At 38.6% G+C, this 20,226-nt stretch overlaps 2 protein-coding genes across 10 annotated transcripts; one reads left to right on the forward strand and one right to left on the reverse strand.

Moving 5' to 3' along the window:
* Positions 1-97: 97 nt before the first annotated feature.
* Positions 98-6,558, reverse strand: sec22c (SEC22 homolog C, vesicle trafficking protein). Its single transcript, XM_030123324.1, has 7 exons — positions 6,271-6,558; positions 5,493-5,704; positions 4,083-4,246; positions 3,732-3,911; positions 3,411-3,529; positions 2,709-2,774; positions 98-2,616 (listed from the first exon to the last, which is right to left on the reverse strand). Exons 2-7 carry the CDS (start codon positions 5,672-5,674, stop codon positions 2,416-2,418), a joined length of 912 nt encoding a protein of 303 aa, XP_029979184.1. The 5' UTR covers positions 5,675-5,704; positions 6,271-6,558; the 3' UTR covers positions 98-2,415.
* On the forward strand, positions 1,046-20,204 carry nktr (natural killer cell triggering receptor). 9 transcript variants are annotated; one of them, XM_030123314.1, is made up of 17 exons: positions 6,573-6,700; positions 7,929-8,007; positions 8,613-8,687; positions 9,807-9,914; positions 10,807-10,851; positions 11,756-11,843; positions 12,575-12,604; positions 12,693-12,838; positions 13,841-14,060; positions 14,263-14,430; positions 14,527-14,614; positions 15,305-15,453; positions 15,559-18,276; positions 18,498-18,581; positions 18,849-18,908; positions 19,152-19,253; positions 19,504-20,204. In XM_030123314.1, exons 2-17 carry the CDS (start codon positions 7,950-7,952, stop codon positions 19,571-19,573), a joined length of 4,209 nt encoding a protein of 1,402 aa, XP_029979174.1. In that variant the 5' UTR covers positions 6,573-6,700; positions 7,929-7,949; the 3' UTR covers positions 19,574-20,204. The 9 variants fall into 9 exon arrangements, with proteins under 9 accessions (XP_029979182.1, XP_029979174.1, XP_029979173.1 ...); XM_030123313.1 differs by having other exon boundaries at positions 6,586-6,699; positions 7,927-8,007; positions 15,535-18,276; XM_030123315.1 differs by lacking the exons at positions 6,573-6,700; positions 7,929-8,007 and adding an exon at positions 9,179-9,194 and having other exon boundaries at positions 15,535-18,276.
* Positions 20,205-20,226: the final 22 nt, after the last annotated feature.

Raw genomic sequence — 20,226 nt, forward strand, 5'->3', positions numbered from 1 at the left:
AAATCTTGTTGTCTGCATCCAACATGTAGATTAAACTGTGTTTTAAAATTAATGAGAGCAATTTTCCATCAATACAAATGAATCACAAAACAACAGATGAAAAAAAATGTGTTTATTAATGAAATGTCAGTTTTACCCCAGTGGGAAAATAAAGCCCTGTAATAACTTGTGTATTTGGCAGTTGAAACCAATGACAGAGTAACATCACATTCCTTCATTATAAATAAACAGGAAACAGCCACAAAAACACTGAATCAACATTCACTGTTGTAAACCTAAGACTTCAGATGTTGATAAAAACTGACCAGTGCATTCCTACCACTATTTTCTGCTACTGTCATTTAGTCATAGTCCTTCATAATGAATGGAATTTTACTTCATTTTTACGTCTTCAAATCCATCAGCTTTATTTGGTTTTTCACCTTTACACAATAAAATTTGTTTTACAATTAATTAAGTCCACAGAATGATTCCTATAATCTAAAATAAGTTGAAATAGTGTTTAGTAAAACCTTCTTTGTATTAAGAAATATTACAACATTGTAGAACAGCCAAAATATTATGCTTAGTGTATGGTAAAATTTTGAAACCACCATATTAATGGAAAAGTTAGTACTTTACTATCTGCACTGCACATGGCTCTGTTGAATATGTTTTAAATAGAACAAATTTAAGACATATTAATTAAACATTATCAGCTAATTGTTCATACTTTGTTTGGATTGTCAGATGACAAATGTTTCCAATAAAATTCCTTGAACATTCTTGACAGAAGGAGAGATTCTTAAAATGCAAAGGATGGATTTTTCCACTGCAGCCACAATGGCATTTATTTAATACTAATAACTAGGAATTTATTTTCCTCACTTAACAGACATTGAGTGCAACTATTTACCTAGAAAATATAATTACACAAAATACTAAAACAAAAAGATTAATTAGCTTAAAAACAGCTTATTCATTTAGCAGCGCTACAGTGATATGTCCTATGCTTTAACACAAATGACTTCTATGTTTCTAGCAATTAGAGAAGTAAAGGTCAGACAGTGTGGTATAAAAACAAGACTGAATGAATAAAAAATATAGCCAAGCCTAAACCTTCAATAATATAAATATTATTTAGCTCACCCTGATATGCAAAACATTCAAGAAAATTTTCCAAACCCAACACAAAAACTTCTCCATCTAATAGTGCAGTCAAAGGTTGCTATTTTACCAACTAATTTCAACATTAAAACACATTAAATTGAGAGATTTAATTCATTCTTATTTGCAGAATGCATTGAAGAGAAATTAATTTGCTTTGTGAGGGCTTAAATTACAGTCGATCTCTTTTGCCTCAAATCACAAGATGTAGTAAAAACAAAAAATGTTAACATCCCAGCTTACAAGACAAAAGGCCAGTTATTTTACCTCAGGACATAATTGCATTTCTCTGAAATCATTAAATATCAGAGCCCTTACATTTGATCCTTTGTAGAGTAGCTAAGCACTTGTGGACGGTAAAACAATACAGTTAACAAATTAAAATCTGTCTGCATTGTCACACATAAGGCATGGAAGACCCCAAAGCCTCAAATCTGCACTTTTGTAAGAGATTATTTTACTTATAGTCCAACACTGGAGAACAAGTAAAAGTAGCTGAATATGGTGACAGCCACTGATTAATGTCACTCCATTAATCACACACGACAGGCCTTCTGATTAGCAGTAAATCAGCCATATATACCTGCTCTAAAATACAACTACATTAAATGTCTCATACAATCACAAACCATTGCATATGCAAAGGTAATCAATGGCCTGTGGCAGCCGAAAAACAAGTGAATATGTGAAATGAATGTGCAGAGAAATGCATCTTAGTTATAAAATCGCAAGCAGAACCAACCTCATCAGTTCAGTTTAGCTGTGACAATTGTTTCTACATGAAAAACTTTGGTGAGCAACTCGCTAAAAAACCTTCTTGGACAGGAAAGACAAATGGTTCAAATGTCTTTGTTCTTTACAGGCCTTAATAAAACACCACCCTGCCTGTCAGACTGAAACTATCAATGTTTCATTTTAAAAATAGAAATTTCCTCTCATCACCTCTAAAGCTAACTGTGTCTGAAATGTTACTTTAAAGTTTACCAGATTGTATGAATCATAAAGAACTCTTTACAGTGTTGGGAATAATGTACACAAAGTGCAAGTACATACTGTATACAAGGAAATACAAATTGTGATAATTATCAGTGATGACACAAAATTCATGAAGTTTTGTTGTTAAAAATCCACAAAACATCTTCATAACTTAGGAGTATCAAGCCATTTACCTCCTTGTTGTTCTTACCTGGAATGAAACCTGAAGACACAAGGACACAAACAGCTCAGTGATCTTCAAACCAATACATTGTTCTATACTCCCCAGACCCCTCAGACCCCACAGTCATTGGGTTTGTCTTGGAGTTTGCGAGAGAGGATGAGGGCAGTGGAGAGGGAGGCGACAGAAATGTGGAAAATCAGCTGCCACATGTTTCTCAAGCCGAGCAGGTAGAAGTTGCATAGGACAATCACAATCAACAGAGTGAGGGACTTGAATTTCTTCAGAGAGGAATGAAACAGGTACAGGTGGCACTGTCGACACAGATAAGTCATTCTCAGGTTACAGTGTCAAAAAGACTTTTTTGTTCACTTAGTTAGGGAGAGATTTCTGTTGAGCATTTTACCTGAGACACACAGCAGACAAATGCCAGGAGAAAAGCCACGACATTCCATATACCTTCATAATCATCCTGAAAAAGGGGAGAGAATGAATAGGGAACCAAGTGCTGATTTATCTTTCAATCTATTTAACTGAACATGCATGTATGGATTTACTTAACGTTAGAAACTAAGCCACACAGGAGTGACAACTGGCAAAGTATAGAACTTGCAAATGTTCAACAGTGCATCTTATAATTTACAGAAATTATAGGTTTCTTACAATGATGTAATATATTATATGAACAATTACATTCAAGACTCTCTAACACTGTTGTTCTTGTCATTGTTTTGGGTAAATGTCAAATACACAGCTCTAAGTGTAAGGCTAGTATACCTGTAGTCACTAAATTCATAAACAACTTGTAATTAGAAATGCATCGATATATGGTCAATGAATCTTCATTAACAAAAAGGCGAAAATAATGTACACATGCATTTATGACTCTTGCTGTTTCTTTACCTTTCTCCTTTGTTCTTTTATTGTCTGCTTATTTTTTGCCCGTTTTATTTATTCTTGTTTTTAAAGTTCAGATCCAGAGTATAATGAATTTTTCCTAACTTCTATTCATTATGACAATCAAGCTTTAAAAAAAAAAAAATTGCCAACTGTGAAAGTGCTTCTTATTGTCTCTGATAGGAATATCTGGTCCTGGCACTGCTCTTACCTGGAACGTGTACTCGATTAAGTGTACTCCTCGGATTACATTCAAAGATGCACACATGATATTCAGGACCAGAGAGAGGATCCCTGGTGCCGTCACTGGTTCAAGCCTTAGATTCTGACCTTTTAAATTAAAAAAAAGACAATGACAAATAATTATGAAATGTACAAGTGTGTTTATTGCCATTTATAGCTTCCTTTTTAAACTTACAATCACCACCACCAAAAAAAAAAAAAAAAAAAAATCAAGGCTGCCAGAGACAAAGGTTACATGTGAGCGCTGTATTGTACATAATCCACATGCATGCATTTTCTAGGGTCTTACCTGATCCAGGACCTTGCTCCATATGTCCATTTGCAGTGCCATTGCTAAGTTCTATGTCCTCTAAAGGAATAACTTGGGGTGGGTGGATTTTCAGATCCTCCTGGACCTCAGCCAATGTGACCTCCAGGGCTGGACCGCCATTCTGGTTGTACTGCTGCTTCAATTTCTGAATGGTGCTGTCTGTTAAATGGTAATAAGCAAAAAGCATCCCGATCAATCCACTTAAGATGGAGAAAAGATGGTCTTAAGATGTGTCATTCATTAATAAATCACATTTTAACTTAAAGCTGACTCCTTTATAATCTCAAAACATCAATCATAATCTTGATAAGATATTTTCCTCCTACTCACCAAATTCCAAAAATGGATATGGCCTGGCTGCCAAGGTAACAACAGTGCTATTGAAGCATGCTGTGAACTCCCAGCGCAGATCTTCCAGGAAGCAGAAGGCCTTAGCAACAGGGAGGCTGCAGTGACACACGGTCATGTAGGATACACCCTCTGAAGAGATGAAGCTAAACAGGTGAAAGGAGAATAGGTGTTTAGTAAACAAACAGCCTGACACAGCTTGACACAGATTCCCAGTGATGATACGGACAATAACATTTTGTCCATCTTTTATCCTGATGATACAAATGAAATGCCCTTTGTTTCCATTTGATATTCATCATTATTTTTTATATTTCAAAACCTGATAAAGCAGGGATAATGAAATTGGACTGAAGGTCTGAAAACAGTTTTCTGCATTAAAAAAATTCCGAACCACACACAGATGGAATTTGGACTGCATCATGCTTCTTTGTGTATGCGGTATAACTTAAAGTGAATGTATTGTATTGCATTTAACTAGTTAATATTATCATAATAGTTAAGTCTCACATGTCCCCAGAATATGGGTTCAACTCATAGTACCTCACAGATCATTCATGGTTTCCTATGTGTATATTGTTGGTTCAACCTTTTTACAAGAATCGTGTTTCAATTTCTGCAGCTGCCCACAGCTCTTTCTTGTCCATGCCCTGGATACTATCATGTACACACCTTAGCAAATCATGCCAGGATGGTTCTGGTAAGTTAGATGGGCTGTGTTTTGATTGGATGAACGAAATGACTGTAGTTGTAGCATCAGATACGAGTTAATGTTTAACCTTACTCTTAGAATTCCTAGAAAATTTGCATAAAAGCAAAAGACACCATATTCTTCACAGTAGTTTCCCTTTAATTTCCTATTTACATTTTTGACTCTTTCTTATTTACCAACAGTAACACTGTCTTCAAAAATCACAAAATAAAATAATAATAACAGCAATAATAGTAACAAACAGCTCTAAGATATCCCATCATTCCACAAAATGTTAGGGGAATCCACACAAACTGTAGACAAAACATGCTTGTAAAGCACCAGGTTCCTTCTAAACTTTGCACATTTACATACATCAGTTATAAGTCTAACACATAGTAGTTTAGCTTTTGGATATAAACACCTCAATATTCCTCATTTTCAAGAAAAAAGAACAAATTCACTAAGTACTGTAGATTTCTGGCCTTTGGCTGCACCAGGTCCTCCTGTTTGGACCAGCTGCTGTGTTTGATCTATAAATAATTATATGGACATCTAGTTATTATCTCTGTATGAATATATTTATTTATTTATTTCATACAAAAGCCAAATCCAACAGTGTCTTCCCTGTGTCCTGCTGACATTTCTACAGCTGAATATGTTCTGAACTTCATCTGCTGCTTTATATCCTGCATCCTTACTGTATGTTGAGCTGCTGGCCCTTGACAGTTCCTCTGTCGGGGAAGCGGACCAGTGTCTTGCTGATGGTCCTGAGCTGCTGTTTTCTCTCCTGGAGCTCTCGGTTGTGTTCAAAGTCAGTGGAGGCTGATAGGGGGAGTCCATCCCTGACCCGAACCACAAAGGCAAACAGGATCAGAGACATGATCCAATAGGTCCATGGAGAATACACTGCCTATGTGGAAAAAAGGTGAGACCAGACCATCAGTGTCAGTGCTGTATACCTGTAATCAGATTATTTCTAGTATTTATTATCATTTTCTGGATCGGTAAAACTTAAATAAGCATGAATAAGTGTTCATTACTAGCGCTAAAAGGCCGAAGTTATGGCTTAAAATGTTGTGTTTTGACAACCAAAAGTCCATAAGCCAAAGAAATTCTGTTTAACAAAACCATATTAGGACAGAAAAAAAACATGACTAGTGCTAACACTGGATTTTTGGTTTTAAGTATTTATAACCATCAGTAGATTTCGCATGTAATGAGTTCACACAATGTTAATCATTTACAACAATATTCAACATAAATTACCGCCTTAAATGTGGTATTGGTAGCGCAAAAAGTCAACATCAATATTAGTATGAGTGAGTTCAATCCACTGTTATTGTGTTAAACGGTATATTTCACACTGGCGAGATCTGACCAATGTAATATTTATATTTTTTCCCACACAAGTACACTTTGTAAATGTTAGATCTAACTTACATTTTAGGCGTATTATAACGTTTAGTTGCACCTTACCTCTTTATTATGGGTTTCATGCTGCACCTGTTTAGAGTGAGTTAGCTTTAGCTGTAAGTTAGCAGACTATAGCATCATAGGAAATTCATACACTTCCAGCTGGAAGCTCCCAGCAATTTCATGTCCGTCTCACTTACACACGATTTTTTAAAATATTGCCAATGTATATAAAAGTGTTGATATCTTTTCTAACACCTGCGCAATAAGTTACATTAAAAATAGGCAAGGCGCTAGCTAACTTTAATTCGTCTGTCTTCCTGCTACAGCAATACCACAACAAATCTTGTACGGGAACGCGGAAGGGTCAAAACTTCTGTTCCTTTGGAGTTAGCTTGTAGGGCATCATACCTTCTTCACAAATGCTTAAAAAGTAGCACAAGCTTGTCGGACGTCAGCGACTAACTAATCAGTTGGTTACGACTTAGAAAAGGTGGGTTATGTTGCTTACAGTCTGGGATTATTCAGACATAATTTTCAGTTTCATGTTTTATCTAAACAAACACCACGGATGAGAGACATCTGGCTAACTTTAGCTAGCTAGTTAGCTGTTAGCACAACCATTTTGGAAGCCATAATATGTGTTAACGTATCCATTTGTTGTGGTCCGTGTATTGCTGTTCAGTTGCTCTATCTGTAGCTTAAACCTGCTTTTCGGTGTCAGATAAAACAGAGTCTGTTAATATATGAATCAAGAATGATGTGTAGCTGTCAAGTCGTAATGTTAAAGTGTCTAATCCGTCTTCATCAAATATGCGATGAACAACAGGAACTGGATTAGCACGTCAATAACTGGCTATTACATTTAAAACAGACTAAAGTTTTTTTTCTAAGTCATTTAAAATAAGTTATTAAGCTAAGTAGCTTTGTGACTTGTGGCGGATATGAAATGTAGGCTGCATTGGTACGGTCGTGAAAAGAAGGTGTTTACTGTGGGCTGTTATTAGACCTCAGGTTTTACAACCTGACCATGCCAAGTCAGCTCAAGCCAGTGGAGGTCAGTAACATGATATAAGTTTGACTAATAATACAATAGAGTCCTATATTTGGGATGAGCCGTTGTACCTGCAATGATGAGACTCAGGCTACTGTCAAAACTCAACTTTGAGAAGACTGAGAAGATGGTCATTAAATTAATGTATTGGTACTAGCAGTTGTAATCTTTGGTCACAAGGATACACAATGTTCTCATCCATATGAGGAAAACAGGACTTGTATTACAGCCTCTTGGTGAAAGTGAGTTTGCGTCCTGCTTTAGATAGTTTCATGTCAGCACCGGACAAGTCTGGAGGTAACAGCAGTTCTTGACATTTCATTGTCCATATAAGCAGTGTCATATGGTACCCAAGTGGACTGTGGAAAATGAGTTAAAAGTGGACAACAAGAAGGCTGTGCTGTGTTCTGCTTGAATTTGCATAGCCAATATGTTTGCCCATAGACTTCACTTTCTCTCTCCTCTCCTCTCTCTCCTCCCCTCACTGACTCTCTCCTCCCTTGCTGTCCAAGTCTGCATTGTTTTCCACCACACTCCAGTGAATATGTTTGCACTTTGTGGGCTGACAGTAACAGAGGAACCCTTACAGGCTGTTTATTGCTACTTTGAAAGCAGACACCCTCATTATTTCTGATCATTAGATGTTTGTGCTCTTTTTACATATTAGGTCACCAGGACTTTGATCACAATGGGGGTGAAAGACCGCCCCCAGTGTTACTTTGATGTGGAGCTCAACCGGGAGCCAGGTAAGAGAGTTGGAAATAATTTTACATATAAGGATTGTTTTTTAACATGTAAAGAATTGCATCTCACTTTTCTAGTTTTAAATGAGCTCATTTAAACTAAGGTATGTACTTTTGTTTGTTTGTGAGCTCTGAGTCATTTTTAGTTGCTTGTGCAATGGAACAGGCAGTTGAACAACATATTTAGTGGGTAAACTGGTTTGGTTGTTGTAGTTATGCTGCAGTTAGTAGTCATGTTTCTACTGAACCCTAGCTTTATGCCTAGCTTTAGCTTTATGTGATGAGCAGTTTGAGATGAAATAAACTTCCATCACTCTAGTATTTTTCACATTTACTACAAGGCAAAGTTTCTTTAACGTCTGAGCTTCACTGCAGGTTTCTTCTAATTATGTGTTGGAAGCCAATTAAGCACATGCAATGTAGTAAAATCCAGGCTACTTGGGATTCTTAATTATGTTCTAGGCATTGATGTTTTTCTTTTTTTTCCTTTTTTAAAACATTTTTTTGTTTACAACACTGAGTTAATGAAGATACAGTATGTAGCCTACACATTTATCGTTATCACTATCCCGCGGCTTAAATGTCTTTATGTGTTGTGTTTTTTGCAGTTGGTCGCATAGTGTTCCAACTTTTTTCTGATATTTGTCCCAAGACAAGCAAAAACTTTCTGTGTTTGTGCACTGGTGAGTAGTAATAAGCATTTCCAACAGTCATCTAACCAATAAATTGTGTTTTACATTGCCAGAAATTATTGCATTAACATACAACTGTAAAATCATAGGATACAAGCAGTGTACTCAATAATGTTTTAGATGACTTTGCCACAATTAGTGCGAGTTCTTGCCATATTTCTCCCTACATTTTCCCCAATGGAATGAGTCATATTGTGTAAATAAATAAGCCACCATGTAGTTATCTGGACACCTGCTGTTGATGTAATTTAATGACAGAGGGAGAAGGAGGTCTGGCTGTAGTTTCAGTAGCTGGGTGACAGTTGGAGTCACTAGATGGGTCGGGGGTCCGGGTCTGATATTTCATTTCGCTAAGCGGAGTACTGTAATGCTGGTGGTCTGCCTTGAGGTAGCTATAAATCTGTACACAGACTGCTGATCGATCCTTCCTCTCATTTTTCACCCCACCTGGCCGATGGGGAATGTGATGCTGGCAAGGGCAGACATGGGAGACAGCTGGTTAGTCTGTTCCTTTTCCTGAACATACAGACACATGTAGACAACACAACACAGCAACACACAGCCCTCATTTGCCGTGGATCTCTTAAAGTGCTCTTCTGTAGGTGTTCTTTGAGAAGGTGATCAGACCACACCACAGGAAACCAAACCCTTGAAACAATGCTTGTGCCAGTGAAGGAAAATACTTTGAGATTAGCAACCTAAGATGCCTGCTTGAACAGCCAGTCCTCTGTCCTCAGAAAGCAACCTTAAACACATCAACACATTTAATGAAATCTCTGACTTCATATCTCCTTTCACCCTAGGGGAAGGGGACTCTACTGACATAGTAGCTTTGGGATAATATTCTGTCCCCTGCCACCAGTATCACCCTTGTGGAATGTTTTTTCTTGAATGAATTCTAATGCCTGGACAAAGTATTTGCTTTATTGAAACTGTTCACAGCCAAACCTCAGTTTTATTCCCTTGTTGAGAGCAAAGACATGTGGCAGACTTTAAGCGCAACATTTTTTTTTTTTCTTAACACCTCACAGCATCTGGCATAAAAAAGTAGCAGACTTATTGTGTACTTTGTAGTTATTGTGAGCTGATTTAACACACACCTCCTTTCAGGTGAAAGAGGGACTGGCAAAATCACAGGGAAAAAGCTCTGCTATAAAGGCTCCACATTTCACAGAGTTGTTAAGAACTTTATGGTCCAGGGAGGCGACTTCACTGAAGGTAATAATGTTTAATGTACAGTATAACTTAATGTGATTTATCAGCATGAATGAATTTAGGTAGTTAGTTGACTTTTCAGCATTTTGTCACTACAAGATGAGCAAAGTAATGGTCCTCAGGTAGAAAGATTTGCACAAGTGTGTTCCAGTAAGTAATTTAAGTAACAATTACCAAGCACACTACCTTTATTGTTTATTGTCGAGGTGGTAAATGCTTCTCCTGTCCTCTTCATAAAATTGGTTAGTTGCTAATTTCATTCTAGAAACTTAATGCACAAATTGGCTTTCTTTTATCCAAAATGCTGCTGAGGTTGCAAGTGAAAACATTTATGGTGCATAAACACTGCCCTGTTTAGTCTGGACTTTCTTCAGTTTGGTTCAAACTAAAATTGTGAGTCACTGCAGACATTCAACTAAAGAAAAAGAAAAGAACTGAAGAAGGAAAAATGAGCTGCTGTAGCACAGAGGAGAAGACCGAGTTTTAGGTGGTCCAATTAAGTCCTATGAAAGATGCATAAAAATTACAGAGGGATAAAAGTGATAGAGAAATTGAGACGAGTAACCTGTGACAGCTATACAAGTTCATGATGCTGTCTATTTTTTTTTTCTATTTCAGTGGAAAAAGCTACACATCAGGTTGTCATCATGCTTATGTTAGACACACACCAATCTACATATTATCTAAAGTATAGTGCGATACAACCAGTCACAGCAGGTATTACTGTGTTTGCAGGTTTCTTTAGTTCACTCACAAAATTGTAGTAAGAAAGCAAAAGTAACTGAATGTACAAAATCTAACAAAAACATAAGCCTCAGTACAGGCTTTCAAGTGTAAAAGTGCCCTAATATAAAGAGACTGGAGCTTTGGGTTGAATTATTTTCAATCTTTTTAGGTAATGGAAGAGGAGGAGAGTCCATATACGGTGGCTACTTCAAAGGTAATGACAGTATCCAGTAATCCTATAAGCAGTCAAGATTGTTGATATAAATCTAAATACCCATGAGCCTCTACCTTAGCAACTTTTGCATGAACATGACATTGCATGTGTCTATTGTGGTAATCGTGGGCTTTCCTATGTATGACTCTGTAGACTTTCACTTTCCATTGTAAAGTGCTGTCTTCTATCTAGTAACAGTAGTGGGCTTTATCAAATCAGCATGGAGAGTAGGCATTCTCTTTATTGAAAGCTACAATCTTCTTGCCTAAAATTTTCAACATATTCTTTTATTTATAGAGTGGTCTTTTGCAAAATGAGAAGGTAAGAGATGTACACAGCTCAGTAACACCATGTCAACATTGTCCCCACCACCTTCCTCAGTCAGTAGAAACAGTACAAATGTTTGCAAAGGTGCAGGTGCAAATTTTGTACTGAAGGGATCTAAACGGTTCTACACTGTTTGACACGCAAAGCCTCAAGCTGCTCAGATTCCTCTTTATGTTACATATGGGGTATTTTTAGTGGCAGTACCATTACATGACTGCCAGGACGAGCAGACAGATACATACCGGAAGACATACTATACTCAGGAATATCCCACTGGAAATATGATAGTTTAGCTGTCAACATGGATATCATATGTGCAGATGTAATGTACTAAAGCAACATTTGGGCACAAAGAGGAATATACTTTATACGCTTTTGGAATGAGACAAATAGCTTGTACTTCAATGCTCAAATCATATAACGTTTACACTGTAGAAAGGCAGGTTGGTGAGGCAATGCTAAGGTTTAATGACTATAAATGTTAATCCTTTTTCATGTTCTTTCCTGAATATTTCCATTGTCACTAATAAGTGAACAGACTCTGAGACTTCCACCCTTCTTTCTCTGCTTCCAACAGATGAGAACTTCAGTCTCAAACACGACAGGGCCTTCCTGCTGTCAATGGCCAATCGTGGGAAGGACACCAATGGCTCACAGTTTTTCATGTGAGTGACATTCAGTAAATTATTTCACTCAGAGCCTTTTAATAAGTAAAGCAATTTCACTAACATGCTATTTTGCAGTACTGTTTTTGCTTTCTGTCCCTTTTTCTGTTTTGAAACTGTAGATTAGCATTTGTCATTAAGTATGACGGTCAATAATCCCCTCTCTGTGTAGTTCATATTCAAAGTGCAGAGAAACTTGGATTCGTTCTTTTTTTTACCTACAAATGTGTTACATTTTTTCTCTTGCCATTTTTGTGTAAAATTTGCAGAAACTCTAGCATCCAGCTCTTCCAAGGTAATGTGTCTCCAAGGCTGTGTTTCTCTCTCCTGACTGTATTCATTATTTAGTAGTTTGTATCGAACATTATGCAAAGTTCAATGTGTTACATGTGTTTAATTGATATTCACCATTGGCTTGAGGTGTGATATATGAAGATTACAGGCTTAAAGTAGTCGTCACTAGAGGTTAGAAGTGTCATTCATGAATAAGAACTAATCTGATATATGTCAAGGGAAAGATAGAGACTGTTGTACTGTTCGTAACTGAATTGGAATGCAGTGAAGGGTCTCGCAGGTCTAGCATCTTTTGAGATTTCTTGGATGCTAGAAAATAAGGTTTGTTAAGGATGCTTTTCTTTTCTAATTCTTTTCCTCCTTTTCTCCCTTTTTATGAACCCTCCACTGCCATTGGTGGACCCTCCTCCCATCGTTGCTAATTTTTCCTCAAACAGCACAACCAAGATGGCACCACATCTTGATGGGTAGGTTTGACCAAAATCTAAGAAGAGCTATTTTAATGCTGTTTTGCCATTTTCTAGTTAATGTGTCTTTTTTACTATCTTTGCACAGAGTCCATGTTGTCTTTGGGTTAGTCATCTCTGGGTTTGAAGTGATAAAGAAGATCGAGGGGCTAAAGACTGATTCTGCTAGCAGACCCTACGCTGATGTGAGAGTTGTCGACTGTGGACAGCTGATCACAAAGTCAGCCAATGATGGTAAATTTTTCAATTTGCAAACCTTAGTCTTGGCTTTATTGTATTCTGGACCCACGGGTAGTACTTTTTAAAACTAAATAATTTCAAGAATTCCAGTCAGGAGAAAACTTTCAATTAAAATTCGTAACCTGTTTTATCTTGTCTATTAGTAGCTCAGATTCAGTACAATAAAATGGTGACATGAAACACAACTCTGCCCCAGTAAAAGCTCAAATGCATATGGTGAGGAAGTATGTTAAAGTAAATAAATGAGAAACAGCCTGCCTCTTTTTTTTATAATTTATTTGTCAAGGTGATTCACAGAACACCCCAATCATAAGTCAAACCCTTAGTGAAGGCTACTATAGGTATGTTGAGGTTGTGAATTTTATAACATGGTTGTATATAATGTCATTGCCCAATTTGATGTAATCCATTCTGAGCATCTTTACGTTCAGTTTCACTTTTTTGCCGGGATTTTGTGTGTTTCCTTTGATTGTAACTGGGTCATATTTTGTGCTCATTCTGTAAGAGGTTGGCATTTCAATGCCAGTGTTTTCCCCCCAGTGGCATTAGGACGGGGCGTGTAACCTGATCTTCTGTTTAATGAGGATCAGTGCTGTGATCTCTGTGGAGTTCAGTTGGCATCTGCCCACCTGACTCTGCCAGACCTGCTTACATCGAGACCAACATTGCAAACAATGAAAGAAAGTTTTAGTTGTAAACTGACACTACGCTGAAATAAATTTGTGGCATTTGAACTTTCCTTTATCCTGTACTGGTAAAGGATTTAAAGTGTTACTGAACATGTAATATGTTGTTCAGTCACCAAAACTTGATGTTCATGTTAAGTCTCCAATCTGTTTCCATTATTTTAGTCTACACTGCAGATTTATTTTGAGAACTTCTCAGTGGAGGTTAGAAAAAGAAAAACATGCCTTCCTGGCCTTTTACTGTTTGTGATGTTCTGTAATATGAGGACATTTTTAAATGTCTTACATGCTGTGATATTTCCTTCCTCAGTACTTGAAGGCAAGAGGAAAAGGACATCGCATCCTGCTGACTCTTCCCTCAATTCCCATGACTTGTCTTCTCAGTTTTCCTCTTCAGTGGAATCTGAAAGTGAATCTGATAAAAAGCACAAACATCACAAACATAAGAGACATGCTAAAAGCAAACGGCCTAAAAAGAAAAAGAGGGAATCGAAGAAGGAGAAGCAAACTGATGTTTTATCCAAGCAAAGGTAATTTCTTTTGTCTCATTTAGATGCTTATGTAATTACTCACATGCACCTGAAATATGTGTTGTGACAGATCCACTCAGTTTACCAGGCTAACAACCAAGCCTATATACAAATAAGTATAGTGACATCAGAGCCAGGAGAAGGGTTACTTTTTTGCATAACAAAATATGGTTTTGCATGCTGTTTGTTGATGTTCTTTCAGCCCTGCGGGAGGAGAAACGCTGGAGGCAGAGGCTGAAGTGGAGGGAGAAAAGGAGCAGAGTGCAAAGAGGGAAAAGCCTGTGGTTCGACCAGAGGAGATTCCACCTGTGCCAGAGAACCGCTTCTTGCTGCGACGGGACATGCCGTCTCAGGAAGATAAAGTAGAGATGTCAGTTTGAGGGGTTTTACCTAAATATTCTTATGTCATATTATTGGCCTTTGTACTTTAATGAGTCCCTTTCAATAACATGTGACTGTTTTCCAGAATTGTAACAGAAGAATCAGCACTTTCAGCTGACCAGAAACCAGCGGTCTCTAAGTCAGGACGGAAGATTAAAGGAAGAGGCACAATGGTATACTCACTAAAATTCACACAAATGATTGCAATTTCATCTTTTTTTTGTCTTTTTATGTACATTTTGGGGTAATTGGATGATTGTTATGATTTACCTGAAGACACTGAAGAACAAGTGCAATTTATTGACACTGAACACTGCAACAAAACACTAAATGCATAACATTTTTTATTTTAGGCTTTATGAAAAATTTGGACTATGGAAATAGTGATGAAATATGACAATGAGACCATTGTGATTATGTGAAATAAGTGATGTCAGACATTTATGTAATAATTGTGACAGTTCTAATGCTCACCTCAAGAACAAATTTGTTTACCCTGACTGAATATTTTTATGAAAACTAAACTGAATTTTAATTACAACCTTTTTTTCTCTCTACTAACTATGGAAAACATTTTTTTGGTTTAGCATGTATTTTAATAAACTGACTGCAAATATAGTCTTTTCCACTGGTACTCAGAGGCCATTACAATGTTTGTGGCTCTTTCCTACACACACTTATGTGCTACTTACCAACACAAGGCACTAGCCTACCCACAGGGAGAATGGGGTTCATGTAGGGTTCAGTGTCTTACCCAAGGATGATATATTGGCAGGAGGAGCTGGGAATCAAACTGCCAACCCTGAAGTTTGTCAACTAATTGTGTTTCCTCCTTAGTCAAAGCTTTTTGTCTTGTTTTACAGAGATATCACACTCCTACAAGGTCTAAATCCCGCTCTGCATCCGTGGAGGAGCGTGGTAGCAGTGAAACACCACCTCACTGGAAAGAAGAGATGAAGAGAACCAAAGTTTACCAGCCTCCAAGTGTAGAGCGATGGACCAAAGGAGACAAGTATGACATAATGCTTTACTTAGTTGTTGTTGAATATTATTTTCTTTTCTATTTTGCGTCATGTATCTTTTGGCTTAACAGATTGAATGACCATTCCTCAAGCAGATGGGATGACAGAAGTGACTCGGCATGGTCCAATTCCCCAGACCGCTCTTCAGATCATAGCTCCAAGAGGTCCAGCCCGCGGCGACAACATAAGAAGGAGAAGAAAAAAGCAAAACGCAAGAAGAAGGCCAAAAAACGGAAACATAGTAAGAAGAAGAGCTCTAAGAACAAACATCAAGATCTCTATGCATCAGATGATGAGAGGTCCGTGTCTTCAGGATGGCGGTCCAAGTCCAGAAAATCCTGTTCTCTGTCTCGTTCCCCTTCAAGTCAGCGGCATTCATCGACCACAAGGAGGCGACGGTCTTCCCAGTCTCTTAGAACCTCGCGATCCTACTCGAGGTCCTACACGTCACACAGTCGCTCCAGATCTCGAGGAAGATCCAGGTCTTACTCAAGATCCAGGAGTGTATCTAAATCTCAAAGTCGATCACTCTCTAGATCTAGATCTCCTACATACTCTCGGTCCAGATCACGTTCAAGGTACAGATCCAGGTCTTTGTCTCCATCTAGGAAGAGGAGTCTATCAAGATCCCCAAGAAAAAGAAAAGCCAGTAAACCCAAATCAGATAACATAAACCCTGTGCCTGAGAAGCTTCCAGAGAGCAAAGTGACCCCTGTCCCCAGACTCCCTACAGTCCCCACCCCTGAAAGTGTTCCTGTGATTCCCCTTAGTGACAGTCCTCCACCCTCACGCTGGAAACCTGGACAGAAGCCATGGAAACCCTCCTACATCCAGCTTCAGCAAATTAAAGCGAAAGTTGCTCTGAATACGCTCAGCTCAACTGGACAAACGGCTGATAGTGTTACAGAAAAAGCTCAGATGTCTGTTACGCCAAAATGTCCACCAGGTGACACCGACGGTGAATATAGGCACGCTGAGAAAGCACACAGGACTGCACGGCACTCGCGCAGTGGATCATCCAGAAGCAGGTCCTACAGCCGCTCATATAGTCGCTCAAGGAGTAGAGGTTATAGCAGGTCCAGGTCCAGATCCCCTCATCGAGATTATAGCAGGTCATCTTCCTACAGCAGATCAGACTCTGACAACTCCCAGAAAGCAAGTAACAACAAGAAAGACTTATTAAACAAAGAATGGAAAGAGTACTACACGTCTCTAAAGAGGATAAAAAATTTAGATAAGTACATTTCCCTTGCTAGTACTCGCTCACGATCACAGAATAGAACAGGCAGTGAGGGTACTCCTGATGTCAGTGTCTCAAAGAGAAGTAGCTCTTTGGAGAAAAAAGAGAAAGGTGTTTCACAGGATCAAGAGACAAAACATCACAGTTTAAAGACAGTTGGTAATGTCAATACCAGGTCTGAGTGGGACAGTGACAGTGACAAAGTGAGCCAAAGCAACAGCACTGCTCTGTCAAAAAAACAGAAACAAGCAGTTCAGTCCAGTGAATTTCCAGACAAGAAGCTCTCATCCGTCACTGGATGGAATTCTGAAAGTGATTCTGAAAATATGAATGCCAGGATAACGGCCATATCTGAAAAAGAGGAGGGGGAGGCTAGTTCCGAATCTGAGGATGAAGCTCTTAAAGCTATAAAAAAGACATCAGATGCAGTGACTGCTCTTGGACACAAGATTACTGCTGCCATTTCTTCTTACTCAGAGGAAAGTCCTAAGAAACCTCCAGAGCCCGAGAAGCACAAGAGTAAGAAGAAAACTAAACGTAAGCATAAACACAAAAGGAGAGGTGAAAACAAAACCAGTTCTCATCACAGTAAAGACAAAGCAAAGAGATCTAAAAGGAAACATCAGAAGCTGAAAGAGACTTTCCACTGGCAGCCGCCTTTGGAGTTTGGAGAGGAAGAAGATGATGATGAATCCAAGAAAGAGAAACACAGTCCAGGGGGAGTCAGAGAGAGGCCAGATGTAGAAAATGTGAATGACAATGACCAAAATCTGACCTCATTCAGTAAGAATCCTAGTAGAGAAGAAGACAAAGGTAAGCAGAAGACAAAAGAATGTATTAATAAAACCCCAAAACAAACACAACTTCATCGTCAGGCATCTAATAAGAACGGTACTAGCAGCTCCTCTTGTAACAAAGATCAACAATCGTTAGATGATATGGACATTTGTACCCCAGAGCGTGATACAAGTGTTGAGTCTGCACTTACAGAAGACTTTACAAACTGCTCTGATTTTAACCTTAAATCTACCTCTAAGTCTTCAAATATGGCAGATAAAGAAAGTCCAATGCCTCAGCATCAGAGCAAAGAACAGAGTCTTATTACCTCTACAACAAGAGCTGGTGGACTGCAAGATGAAGTATCCAAACCGCTTGACGCTGGAATAAATTTGAAATGGAAGCCCCTGAAAGGAATGTCAGCTCTACCAAATGTGAGTGTGCCACCGGTTACCACCAAGAACATACAAATTCAAGAAAACCAGACGCCCAACACGCAGGGAGTAAGAATGGAGATAAAAAGTAAAAGCCGGGTCCGACCAGGATCTCTGTTTGATGAAGTCCGTAAAACTGCACGGCTCAACCAGAGACCAAGGAACCAGGAGAGCTCCAGTGATGAAAGATCTCCCTCCGCCGGGAAAACCAGAGATGCAGCCCATCCACGCTCTCCAAAGAAGTCTAGATCTGTGCCCAGGAAGTCTCGGTCTCCCTCCACCCACCGGTCCCGCTCCAGAGAGTGGTCCCATTCCTACAGCAGGTCCAGATCTAGATCCCGGAGCTCCAGCTATTCCTCCAGGTCAGAATACATCACTGTGATTAAGTGAAATGCATGAGGGGTACCATCAGTAAATCTTTGTAAATGCTGGCAAGGCTTTTGGACGTAGATCAAGATTGTTGTGAAGTGATAAACGTGATGGATGGGAAGCATTTAGTCAGGAGTTAAATCTCTGTCTGATATTGAGCTTTTGTTTTATCTTGGTGAAAATGCAATTTATAACACAGTGTAATTATTTTTAGGAGCCGAAGCAGGAGTAGACGAAGACATGGAAGAGGACGGTCACGCTCTCGCAGCAGCACATATCGAAGTTACAGGAGTCACAGGTACACCAGGAGACACTGATTTAATCTGATGTGCTACCTAATGGATCCCTGGGGGAAAGCTAAAGACAGGGAATCACACATAGAACAAACCCAAGTGTCCCTGGGGTATTCATGTTTCTCTATAATGTCAGTCTTTCCTATCTGAACTGATTATAAGCACTCAAAGACTTTCCATTGTGTGTTTTTGTGGCACGTGTGCTGTATCTCTGTGTATTTTTTCAGATCTTCTGTCTCACCTTTTTTTTTTTTTCTTTCCACCTGCTTTAGTCGAACATATAGTCGAAGTCATTCCAGGAGTCACTCATATAATCGCCACAGGAGATCCAGGTCTGTATACCCCCTCATGTTATTTAGTCAAATAAAGAAAAACTGTTTGAGCTTAAGCAGAGTATGCATATAATATATTCAAACAAACACTGTTGTTGTCTAAATCGATCAGAATCATTATCATATATTTAATTCTTTCATAAATAGTGTTCTTTTGCCACTATCTACCTGTGAGTCGAAACCCACTTTGGAAGTATTCCCAGAATAATATCCCCGTTGTCATCCGGCTCTATGTAAATGCAGGTCAGACTCTTATGACAGCTATTCCAGTCGGAGTCGGAGCGCGAGCAGGAGACGGGGGCGCAGACGAAGTGACAGCTACAGAAGCTCAGACCGCCGTTCCAGGTACGACACGCTGCTCCCCGGTGAACCCTGACAGACATCAGCATGGTGGCATGTCTCACTTCAACCTGTTCACCTTTTCAGTTTTCCTTCTTGTGGCTTAATGTTAAATTGTGGTTTGACACAAAGACATTTCCTTTCACTTAACCCCAAAATACCACTGGGAGCACATAAATACGTCATCATACTTACAGCTATATTCAGCTCTTATGCCTTGAAGGTAAAATATTTCATTATAATCTGACTGCTGCAGGTCTTACCACTCCTCCAGTCGCAGTTCTTCCAGACACAGAAGTCACAGCCGTAGCAGTCGGTACAGCTGAGAGGGAACATGACCACAAAGTCTGGACACTGAGCAAACATGAGCAGTTACTGTTATCACTAATCAGCAACTGAAGCTTCAAGATTCAATGTTGTATTTAATGTTTTAATACTGTACTGTATTGTTCTACCTACATGGTGGTACTTGTATACAGAAGATATTACTTTTTGTTGATTGTGGTAGAATGTAAATATAAACTAAACCACTTTACAAGCTAATACAGAGGCAGATCCTCATTGGTCTGGGTCAGGTAAAGGAAATACAAACAGTGAAATCTTATCAACATGCTCTCTGGCAGCCACACATTTTCTATCTCACAACATGAGAATTAAATTGTGAATATTTTATATTACTGTATATATTGTTAACAGTTTTTTACTTTAGTTTTTCTATTTCCTCCTCATGGACTGATGTGTATGGGTTGAGGCTATGCCTTAAATTCATGGTAAACAAGACAGGATTGTTCTCAAGAAAATGAATGGGAAAAATTACTTTTTGTTGCAGGAAATGGTTCGTTCTGTTTCTTTTCTGTGTCATGAATGTTAAAACTACTCAAAGAACAGTAGGTCTGATTTACATTTTATCAAAACTGTTATGAATGTTAATGGCTAATAAATGCTACCACATCATAAGCCTCTTTGTTTTATTTTTAAC

The sequence above is a fragment of the Sphaeramia orbicularis genome, chromosome 20 (genome assembly GCF_902148855.1).
Source record: "Sphaeramia orbicularis chromosome 20, fSphaOr1.1, whole genome shotgun sequence".
NCBI lineage: Eukaryota > Metazoa > Chordata > Actinopteri > Kurtiformes > Apogonidae > Sphaeramia > Sphaeramia orbicularis.